Source organism: Lactuca virosa, chromosome 8 (genome assembly GCF_052849685.1).
Source record: "Lactuca virosa cultivar CGN04683 chromosome 8, Lactuca_virosa_CGN04683_v6, whole genome shotgun sequence".
NCBI lineage: Eukaryota > Viridiplantae > Streptophyta > Magnoliopsida > Asterales > Asteraceae > Lactuca > Lactuca virosa.
The window spans coordinates 39,234,213-39,245,662 of record NC_136433.1 but is presented as its reverse complement, the minus strand read 5'-3'; the positions used below and the strand labels follow the sequence as shown (position 1 = coordinate 39,245,662).

Sequence of the window (11,450 nt, the reverse complement as noted above, 5' to 3'; positions counted from 1 at the left end):
TATTTATTTCATTAAATTTATTTTCAGGTGAAATTCAAAAAAAAAAAATTATATAATTCGGGTATTACCCAAACCCGACCCGATACTCGAATTACCCAAACCCGAATTACCCGAATTTAATTTGGGTCGGGTAACGGGTATTTTTTTAACATGAAAAACCCGAATTACCCGAAACCCGAAAAAATTACCCGATCAACACCCCTAATAATAATAATAAAACAATTAATAAAATATCAAATCATGGATGCTACTAATAAGCTCACCTGGAAAAAATGTCACGAAGTATCCATGTTTAAACAAGTAATAAAATATCAAATCATTTTCTTATCATATATTGTCACGAAGTATCCATGTTTAAACAACTTATTATGAAAAAATGTCACATGCCAAAATTTGTTTTTAGAATGAACAAAATTCACATTTATATCGAGTACAAGTTTCTTACCTTTGGATGGATTTTTACTTGACCTCAAATTTGTCTAATATTATACAACTATACAAGTGGAGTGCTAAAAATATCTTGCATTATTGTGTGATGCATGTACTATCTTGAATTCTTGATAAATGTATTGGTAATGCCCATACTTGTCCTCTTAGAATTATATAAATTACATATGTATTTTTCAATTTTTAATGAATGAACTGATGATTTAATCATAGTACAAGAAAATATCACCAACACTAACAAACTGTATATAATTTAATTAACCCATTTTACAAAAAAGAAAATACAAGTAAACAACATAATAATAATAATATAAAATAAATATCAATGCACCATGTTTCAGAGTCACAAAACATGGTACCCAAAAACCCAACTGAATTTCAATTTTTCAGCATCACATTTCAAATTTCAAAACTAAAATTACAAGTTACAACAATGGAACAACAAACAAGAAGATCATATACCTCTTCTTACTCAATTTCAACAACTTAAAACCCTAAAATCCCATCATCCTCAATCAAACCCAATAAAGAACACGATTCATCTTATCTTTGTTGCTAAATCCAACTCAACCACACTTATTCCAGTTCTTCATTTACTCTGCGTTCTCCACCATTTCCATTTTCAAGATTCCTAGCTGCTGACTGCTGCTTCTTATTATGTTTCTTAATCTTAGCTTTCTTAGCCTTCATCCTACGTTTCTTCTCATTAGCATCCACCCACATGTAATCTGATGGAATATTAAATGGATCTGTTTCATCTCTAAAGCTGCTGCTAGCTTCATTGTCACTTGATTGACCTCCCCCTTTCATCCATGAGATCCATGAACCTGATCCTTCTGCTTCTTTGGATTTATTAGCATCTTGGAAATGAGCTGGACTTGATAGAGGGGTTGAAAATTCCTCTGATGGAGGTTGTAGCTCCTCGAATTTTGTAAATGTTACAAGAACCCTAATTGTTGGTACAATTGGAATTGCAATCTGCAATAACAGATAGATCATGATCATGTTTATGTTTTTGTCATACAAACTTCCAATATTCCCTAATTTACTTTTTCCTTCAATTTTCCCAAGTACACTGTTATTTTCCCAAATATTCTTTGAACAACTTTTTAGTAACAACATTAAGAAGGAAAAGATAATCAAAAGCAAATTTGCAAAAAGTTATGACTTAATGGGAAAAGCCTCATTTTTCCTGTCTTTCTCTATTAAGTCGTTCTTTCGACTTGAAAAGCAAGGTTATGCATAAGTAAAGTAAAGACAAAAAACAATCTATAATCACATTACAAACTAACAAAAAAGGAATAGAGCAAAAGATAACAGAAAAAGGAAGTACCTTGACTGGAAACATGCCTTGAGGTAGTTTAGTAGTTAAAAGCTCCCTTAATCTCCTTATGGCCTTCACCTTATTAGCTAAAATATCAAGTAAAGGCAAAAGCTCATCCGTTTTCAATGGAAAATCAGGTGTCAACCATAAAACAGGCCTCAACCCTTTTTTATACTCACTCTCATGCTTACCCTCTGTCACAGATCCTTTCTTCTTTTTCTTCTTACCACTCTTATCTTTCCCCTTTTTACCCTCCCCATTGTCCTCAGATGAAGACTTTTGTTGACTATCATTTAACTTAGAAAACTTCTTTAAAATCTTTGAGTCCTCATGATCATCATCACCTCCACCTCCAGTTTTTGAACCTTTCTTGTTCCAACCAAACCAACCTTTTTTATCTTTTGTTACACCATTCGATTCAATGTTTCCAGATGAACCTGTATGACCATTTTCATGTTCTTCATCATCACAAATCCCATCTGGATTCCCTCCCTTTAGGGCTGAATCCAGTTGCATTTTTTCTTCAGGTGTCAAAACATCATCATATTCATCATTTCCAGTTACCCTTTCATTATCATTTGTGGAAAAAAGCTCTTCATCTGTCATGGCACCAGGAACCCTTCTTGATTTCACACTCACCATCACATGAAGCATATCAAAAACCTTGCTTTTCCATGGGCCCACAACTTCTGTTCTTTCTTGTCTCCTCCAATTCAAATGAGGAACAAGTTCAGCTTGTGTAACATCGATTCCAGGTCTATACATGTTTGTTTGAGACATTAATGCAACTTCATGAGCAACTTCAGATTCAGAAGGCTGTGCTCCAGCTCCCTCTAATGCGTTTGTGATTTCTTTTTCTTTATGAGAAAGCACGATTAAAGAACCAGGAGGCAACGAGACTTTACCATCTTCAGAACAAAACCCATCTCCTAAAAACATGAAAGTCTGATCAGATCTTTGGATTCTAAACCCATCAAATCCAGCAAGTGTCATATCAGCTCGAAGATTCGACCCACGTTTCCAAATCCTGTAAGTATCAGAAGGAGCGATTCTGCCTATAAACGGAATCACAGAGCTTTCAAAATGGAAAGTTATTTCCATGTAAAAATCACGAATCCGGGAAGCAGAAGAGGTGATACGAGGAAGCCTACGACACCATTTAGCCCATGCGAGAGGCTGGTAATGTCTAGCGATGATCATGGCTATGTTTTCTTCTCGATTACATACAGCTTCTTGAAGTGCACTCCATCCATTTTCGTTTTGAAGACTCCAATCTGCTCCAGCCGCCATTAAAATCTCGGCTGAAACTGGATCTTTCAGACGAACAGCTAAATGAAGAGGGGTTTCGCGGAATGGAACATCGCGGCGGTCGATTACGGCTGAGACGGCATCGGCATCTGATTCGGCGGCTATTGATTCGGCTTCGGTTGTAACATCGCCTGCTTTTGCTAAGCGAGGGAGGATTGAGATAATGTTCTTGAGGGCTGTATTGTCACCTCGTACTACAGCTAAATGAGCAGGACTATGGGAATACTTTGACCAATCTTCCATTTGAATCTTTGTGTTCATCTACAAATTCTTCCGTAGCATGCTCAAACTCTCTTGCTCAATCTAAAAACAAAAGGTACAGTGAAGTATAACACCGATAATAAGTTAGATAATTCGACTAAGAAAACAGATCCGTCTTGTTTTTTAAGAAATTATCCCATTCCTGAAACCTACGATCGAAATACTTAACTAGAAATCCAGAAAAACTGAGTTGGGTTTTGGTAAAGATTGATACTTTTCAACATAGTTTAGCTCGAAGAAGAAAGAGAAAGAATAAATTAGCAGAAAGATAGATACCTGTAGGAGTTGAATCGATCTAAACAATTTAATGGGTTTTCTTGAATGGGAACTAAAAGGGAAAAAGCGAAAAGCTTTCAGAAGGTCTATCTATGGCGATGCATATGGATCGTCATGTTGTTGTTCTTCAGAGGCAACTCACTGACCCAAATCAGATCTCGATTTTTTCTCTCTCTCCTTTTTATGGAAGAGACCAGTGTATAATGTAATTACTCTAACTCTAAACTCAAAGTAAGAGGGGTGGTTTTCTTCTTTATGGTGTTTTTTGCAGACGATTTTTGTTCAAATGGAGCAATGAAACTATGAAAGTGGGCATCTATCTAGACTATCCTCCCTTTACTTTTTATATTTCTTTTTTACTTTTTGTTGTTCTTATTTACCCTCTTTCAAGAGTCAAGCTACTCTCTCTCTCTCTCTTTTCACTCTGTATCTCATGTGGTGCTGATCCTGACACAGCGTGGCAATAAAGAGTTGTTTTTTTGTGATTTGTGAAAGCCAATGTGTTAGTGTTACAACTAATAATCTAAAAGTATTAATATAGATGCCCTTTTGCTTTTTATTTCTTTCAAATTTTCAACATTGCTTTTGGTGTTTCCAACTTATGCTAATCATATATTTAGATTACTAGACTAAATATGGTTTGGTTTGGTATCAAAGTTATGGGTCTTTTGTAACTTTTTTGAATTATATGAATTTTTTATTACATGATTACATGATATATTTATATATAATGACATTTTGTTTCACAAACTTCTAATCACAAAAGTAACAAAACTTAGAATATATATATTTAAAAAAAAAAAGTGAGACATCACATTGGAATTATGCTTCAAGATCTAGGGATTATTCTTTAAATTTTTGTTATTTTGTGTTTAGTTTACAAGAGTGAACTCTTGGTTATAATCGTTTATCGTATATTGATTGATACAATTATTTTTCTTTTTCTCTTTTTACAACGTTGCAACATTGATTTAGAAAGTACATTCTTTCAAATAAAAACCGACTAAAGATAAATTCTTTTACATACAATACAATTGACCCTTTTTGTTTAAAAAGAATAGGTGAAATGGAATTTATATTTCTATTTTGACATTAAAAACAAAAAACATTCAATTTCAAACATATTAAATACAAACACTAGACCCCATTCAGAAAATGTTTGATGCACAAATTGTATAAATAGAAAAAAAAAAAAAAAAAAAAAAAAAAAAAAACATAAACATCTATTGGTAGAAGTCAAAGTCAAAGTCAAACAGAGCAACTATTCAAAGGGCACTACTAATAAATGCTTCCAATTAAAGCACCTCAACCTCAAAACAACATCATCATCTTCTTCCATTCACCATGCAACTGCAACAACAACTATGAAACCACATCATATCATCTACATCCTCCTTCCTCACTCCGCTAATCCCAAAAACTTTACAACCTTCTATCACCCACACCCACACCCACAAGCTTAAATTAAAGAATTCTTCAATTTCATTCACCTTTCATCCAAAAACATAAATGTCAAGAAAATAATAATGATAAAAAAGAGGGAGGGGAGGGGAAGTAAGTTACCTTAAAATCAGAAAGGGGCTTCAAGAGATTCATCCCAGACATCTGCACTACCATTAGAGGCGTCTTCAGCATCTTCCTCCATTGAAAGCCGTATGTATTCCCGATGTGCAAACCGGTCCCACTCTGTCAATGTTGGATTCTCACGTTCTTGACGTATCAGAAACGGATCACGTGTTTCAAATGCCATGAACTTGTTCAGATTAAAAAGGATATTGAAAACACTTCCTGCAAGTTTGCTTCCTTTCATGTCACCTAATGTAAAATACCCTTCATCCTGCACACCAAATAAACCAAACCATATTTTATTAGTATTAAAATACTCATGCAAACAAAATTAACACTAGTTTGTTTACCTTTGGTCCAATCATGTCAACTATTTGACACAAAATGTCTTCAAAAAGAACAGGCTCTTGGGCCATGCATTCCATGCGATGCAACTGTTCTTCATAGAAGAATTGCATTTCATTCCTTGTAATCACACCATTTGCATCTAAATCTACACACTTGAACCTGAAATCAAATCAAACAAAACTTTTTACTAAATGACTAAATGACTAAATCTAAATCTAATCAATCATGAAGAAAGGTAAGTACAGTAGTACCAGTATTCCAGACTCGGCTCTGATGATTTATCTTCTTCGGATAAAATGAAATAAACAAAATCTTCATATCCCATTTTTCCTTCAACATTACTGGTAAACTTTCTGGGTACCTGAGAGATTGAGACATTCATGGAGAATTAAAAAGAAAAGCAGCAGATAGAAAACAAAAAGAAAAAAGATTAAGAAACACAAACCTGTGAAAATATTCTGTCAACAATTCTGTATGTGAGTGCATGATTACCATATCGTATAAGGTTCTCTTTATCTATCAAGAAGTCATGATCTGTGTCCAGCTCCCAGAATTTGCAATAAATTACATAGAAGTGCTCATAAGAGAAATATCTGTAGCCAAAAAATCAATCATGATATTAATCTAGTAAAGAAAGATGATGATGATGATATTACTATGATTACCTTAAAACTTTGTTAATGTCCTCTTCTTCATCTGCATGCTGCATTGCAGCAACTAAATTTCCACGTTTGAGTTCTCTAAGGGTAAGACGTGAATCACCTGCTCTATTCATGTAGTAGAAAATTCTGTATATAACCGTTTCAGCTGCTCATCACAATTCACACCAAACCAATCATAAACATTATTTTATATCAATAAATACAACTCCGATGTTTAAAAAAAAAAAAAAAAAAGATTAAAGCAACTAAGATCATGTGATCGGACATTCATGCGTGATTTCATTACTCTAGAGTCTAGATCAACATTTGGGGAGAGGTGAGTGAGTCCATGTTCATTTGCTAAAGTAGATGCACACCAAGTTATTGATTTATCAGCATTGTTTATACTTAATTATGGAAGTTAAGGCTTTGAGCATGTTATGTTTGAAGTAAATAAGATATTGATAGAAATAGAACATACCATATCTCTCCTGAAATTCGGGTGTACTCTGTAAGAACTCCAAACCTGGATGAGTTGCCAATAGTTCCCGAAGTATGGGTTTAAAATCCTCCTATTGTACAGTTTCCAAACAATCAGGTAAAAGAACAAACACCTCAAAATTCAAATACATACAAGAATATCATAATTCATACTAAATCTTAATATATATACTATATATATAATGCTTTTCTTTTTGGAAGGAGTTGTTCTATCAATGTGACTACTTGCTGGTGATAATAACAATAAGCCCACAAAAAAGGATGTTTGTTACATGACTTAATGGATAGAAGAAAGTAAGAAATACCTGAGTGAGATATCTCAAATCAGGCTGCTTCAATATTGTATATATTTGGGTTGCAACATCTTTTATCAACATGTTGCCATTCACCCAATAATCAACAAACGCATCCCTGCAGCCATGTTAAGGAGCTCAAATACAAGATAATTTATAACATCAAAACACAACTCTTTTTTCAAAGAAAGGATACCTTGTGACAACACCAGTGCCATCAACATCAATCTTTTTAAAAAGGGCAGTGGAGAAGAAGGAAGGCAGTTTGCAAATTTCCTTAGTAAGCAGTTTGAATTCATGCAGTTGTAATCCATCCGGATGACCATAGAAAAACTGGTTGCTTCTAAACAAGCATCTTTCTTTAAGTTCATTAGGAGGTGGACGCCCATTCTGAAAGTAAAACTGAGGTATCAACTCTTTAACTGGCTCACTCAGTACTTTTAAAGGAGACCCTAAAACAGAAGGACCTGCCCTCTGTTTTGTGATCCGAGGAGAACCAGATGAGCTTCTTGGTGAAAGTGGAGGTGCACTTCCAGCAGGAAACATGGAAGGTATTGAGTTCATGGAAGAAGCTTTTGGGCTTGAAACTGATCCACTTACATTCAATGGAACACCTGCTTTAGCATTGTTAAACAATGATTTCACCTACAGCCATCAACACACAAAATATCATCACCAATTTCATTTCTACACAAGTGTTTTGTAAAAAGCATAACACATGCTTTCAGAATCAACATGGTAACAAAACTGAAAGTGAACTTTGGACACTAAAACCAAAATTTAGTAAAAGACTATTAAAGTAAAGACCTCATTGATTGTGATTACAATCATATGACATCATGCTATAATTACAAACCTAAGCAACAGTTTCTACTAATAAACTAATTAGACAATGTTCACCGAGCAGCTCTCTAACTGACTTCATATAATTCCAAGTCTTGTTTGTTTATGCCATTATTGTCTTTCCTTCAACATCCCTATTTCATAACACATGGTGTGCCTAACATAGCCAACCGACATTTAATGCATACAAACCTTCCAAACATTAGGCAAAATACGGGTTTCCAATTGGTGTATGCAGTTTTTGTAAAGGGTTAATGTGTTGCTCACTCAAGTGAGTTAGATGAAATAACAAAACTGTTGATCAACACAGTAAAGGACTAAAGGGCATTGAAATTCAGAATCTATCATCCACCACTTTGCCACCTTAGTCTAGCTACATCTTACAGAAACCAAACAACAGCTAATATACTAAGATGAAGAAAACATCAATAAGGTACAGAGATTAGGGACGATAAGAAAGATTAGTCATATAGTATTACCAAAAGAGTTGTTTCCGGAAGGGAAAGCCATTGCTCGAACAGCTTCTCGGCAACATAAGGATTTGACTTAAGAGCCAAAGGAGACACTTCATTCAGCTGTAACAATTCAGGGTCAAGAAAACCCGCATCCCCATTATAATCCATGTCCATCTTTTGCAAATCAATTTCTTTATCAGCCTCTGAATTCAGAATCTATCATCCAGATCTCAAATTGAAAACCCGAGACGATCACTTAACCCTAGTAAACCAACAATAAAAAACAAAAAAGCGAACCCTCTTCACATCAATCAATTTCGTAGAGCTTCGTGTGTTTTATGCCTTTCAAATCAAATAAACTTGCATTCGGTCCCGCCTCCGAATTGGAAATGACAGGAATCTGGGAGTTTACGGAGGTAGGGGCAACAGATCCTGGAAATCTTGCAACCCTGGAAATTGGAATTGGGTTTGTTGTTTGAATTATGTTAGATAAGATCGGTGGGGTGAAGTGAAGGGTGGAATGAAGATTCTTTGCATGAGCAAGATTGGGAAGAGATAGAGAGAGAGTGTAAAACTTTATGTATAAAATATGGGTGTGTATAAGAGCACCTGAAGTGGGGGATAGGGGATGATGAAGAAGAAGGGTAACTAGGCGACCCAAGGGACGAAGGTGCTGAGCCAAGTGTTGCGTTGCTTTGCGTTGCGAGACTCATAAAACTTTCAAGTTTCTAACATCTATCTCATCATTTCTTTAGGTCTTGCAAGATTTTAAAATAATTGAGTGGGATTCACAATAATGATGATTGTAACTAAAGCTTGTTTATGAAATAAATTTTATATTTTTATTGAGGTCAAAATAACGTTTGGTTCTACATAGTGGCTCGGCAACACTTCGACATGAGTTGAGGTTGTTTCGATGTATATCGCGCCTTGGCCTAAATATGTTGAGCTTGACAGTGGAGCTCGGTAACAGCTAACATAGCAGAGAGAATATTCAAATTAAAAAACCAATTAATTTTTTACCAATTTTCAAAAAAACTATCCGTCTTTTTCAACCAAGATTTAAATTTTTAATCCTCTTTCAACCAATATAGATGTCAACATCTATCCAATTTTATATCACACCACGATTTTCAATATTCTCCATATTTCACTCAAACATTCTTCTTATTTTGGTGAAAATGGTTTCCTCCAACCAAAAAATTCCAAGCTGAACCAAAAAAAAAAATACTCAAAATACAACTACTTCAAAACCTTCATCACCCGTCTTCTACCAACCTTAGATGGATCGCATTATTGTTTCACCTTTACTTTCTATTATTCTGGTGTCGATTCATACTACAATTCATATCCTAGCCAATTTCATCCTCGATTCCAATCTCAACCCCAATTTCAAACTCAATCTCAATTACAATCCCAAAGTGATTTCACCCCATTTGAGAACATTCTAGAAACCCAATTCCGATTTCACTCCAACCCTAATTTCAAGCCTATTCCTAACCCTATTTCCAAATCCAATCTCAAACCTAATTCCAATCCTAACCCCAACCACATATGGTACCCGAAATAGATTCTGAACCCAGTGATGTTCAATGTATGAACGTAAAAACAAAATATCAAACAATAAAGAACAATAAGTAATCAAAAACCAATTTTGATTAAGAACTCTCACAAAGAGAGAATGCATAAGGTGGCTTATTTTACATTGAACCCTACTGTAACTTATATACTATGGTAAAACTATTCTAGAATCTGTTGGAAAATATAAGTTAGACAAGGGTAGTTTGGTAATTATCTATTAAAATAGTATTTATGGCATTTGTTCTAGACCGATTAGATTGAACAATTGTGTTGGTTTGAATGGGTTTCATTTGACCGGTGCATTGGTTGGGATAGTAACTGTCATTTGACAGTTACACATAGGTCTATATATAGTACGTGTCCATGTAATGTTCTGTTGTTGTAGTAATTAATAAAGAATTGTGTTCTGTGTACAAGGCAACCATTCTTCTTCATTGTTTTCTGTTAAACTCCTCCAAATTTTGTGTTTTTATTTGATTTGTTTACAACAAAGTGGTATTAGAGCCTGGTTTGTGGGTGTCGATTACAACAACTAAAAAACAGAAAAGAGTTTGTCCTGATGACTTCAACAAGTTTCCATGGGGTGTAATCTCAAATGTAACGCCCTAAATCAGGTATGACTTGAAACCCTCCAAGAATTTCTATTTTGACATAACTGGTCCCTTGAGTACGCTTAGTGTACTCTGCATGATTGATCGTGGAGGAGTCGCACGTACGTTGGGCATACGTGCCGAGGGTCCAAACCCTAATTTGCGGACTTGTGACCTATTTAAACTTCCTTAACTCACTTGAGCCTCACCCTCACCAGCTCTTTTCACCTTCAAATGTTCCTGGAAGCCCTAATACCCTTTGTGAGTGCATCTTGAGCCTTGAGAGTGCATTTTTGGTCCTTTTTAGTGTTCCTTCAAGAAGAAGAAGTGGTCAAGGAAGCTTGGAGTGTCTTTTGGTTTCAAGAATCTGCATATAGACAACCTTGAGGAGTTCCTGGAGGTAAAAAGCTTGGATCTTTCCACTTAAATCTCTAGATCTAGCTAGGGTTTTCTAGTTTTGTCCCTTTGGTTGATTTTGGACCACCATTTGTGAGTTAAGCAACTCCAGGACATGGAAATGACAGATCTGAGGTCCCTTGGTCCTTTAGCAACATAAAAATGGAGTCTTGGTGGGAGTTTTAACCTCATGCATGGGTTAAGAACCTTGAAAAGGTCTTAATGGGGGTGTTGGGTGCATATGGGACATGCAAAGGCATAAAGTTGCCAACTTTATGCCTTAGGACGTCTTAACAAGCTTAGATCTGACTTTTGGACGTAAAGGAATCGAGCATTAAGCACTTAATGGAGAAAGTGCTTAATCTAGTAGTACGTTGGGTGTAATCTAGTGTACGTTGCGCATAAGTCCCAAAACCCCAGTACGATGTGCGTATCAGGATGGTACGTTGAGCGTACACATCACAGATGGGCTGAATCTGTTTTGGGCCTTTGAATTATTGGGCCCCATTTGGTTATTGGACTTGGTTGCATTCCGGGAATTATGAGCCATTTTATCTGTTATGGGCCATGGATATGTTGATTAGGCCTTATTGGGCCAAGATGCCCATTAATGATTTTGG

The 11,450-nt window shown here is 35.4% G+C and overlaps 2 protein-coding genes across 2 annotated transcripts; both read right to left on the bottom strand.

Moving 5' to 3' along the window:
• Positions 1-735: 735 nt before the first annotated feature.
• Positions 736-3,967, bottom strand: LOC145129417 (Ankyrin repeat family protein). Its single transcript, XM_079064117.1, has 3 exons — positions 3,617-3,967; positions 1,781-3,382; positions 736-1,425 (listed from the first exon to the last, which is right to left on the bottom strand). Exons 2-3 carry the CDS (start codon positions 3,338-3,340, stop codon positions 1,024-1,026), a joined length of 1,962 nt encoding a protein of 653 aa, XP_078920243.1. The 5' UTR covers positions 3,341-3,382; positions 3,617-3,967; the 3' UTR covers positions 736-1,023.
• Positions 3,968-4,708: 741 nt separating this feature from the next.
• On the bottom strand, positions 4,709-9,012 carry LOC145129960 (serine/threonine protein phosphatase 2A regulatory subunit B''beta-like). The gene is made up of 10 exons (XM_079064801.1): positions 8,288-9,012; positions 7,162-7,610; positions 6,978-7,083; positions 6,653-6,743; positions 6,196-6,337; positions 5,976-6,123; positions 5,782-5,891; positions 5,533-5,689; positions 5,180-5,453; positions 4,709-5,106 (listed from the first exon to the last, which is right to left on the bottom strand). Exons 1-9 carry the CDS (start codon positions 8,435-8,437, stop codon positions 5,187-5,189), a joined length of 1,620 nt encoding a protein of 539 aa, XP_078920927.1. The 5' UTR covers positions 8,438-9,012; the 3' UTR covers positions 4,709-5,106; positions 5,180-5,186.
• Between the last annotated feature and the right edge of the window lie 2,438 nt (positions 9,013-11,450).

Coding starts and splice junctions, on each gene's coding strand:
- LOC145129417 (XM_079064117.1), bottom strand. CDS start 3,340: ATGAACACAAAGATTCAAATGGAAGATTGGTCAAAGTATTCCCATAGT. Junction 1,426..1,780: donor AAGGCATGTTTCCAGTCAAG/GTACTTCCTTTT, acceptor CTGTTATTGCAG/ATTGCAATTCCAATTGTACC.
- LOC145129960 (XM_079064801.1), bottom strand. CDS start 8,437: ATGGACATGGATTATAATGGGGATGCGGGTTTTCTTGACCCTGAATTG. Junction 6,338..6,652: donor CGAATTTCAGGAGAGATATG/GTATGTTCTATT, acceptor TGTGATGAGCAG/CTGAAACGGTTATATACAGA. Junction 6,124..6,195: donor GACATTAACAAAGTTTTAAG/GTAATCATAGTA, acceptor TTTTGGCTACAG/ATATTTCTCTTATGAGCACT.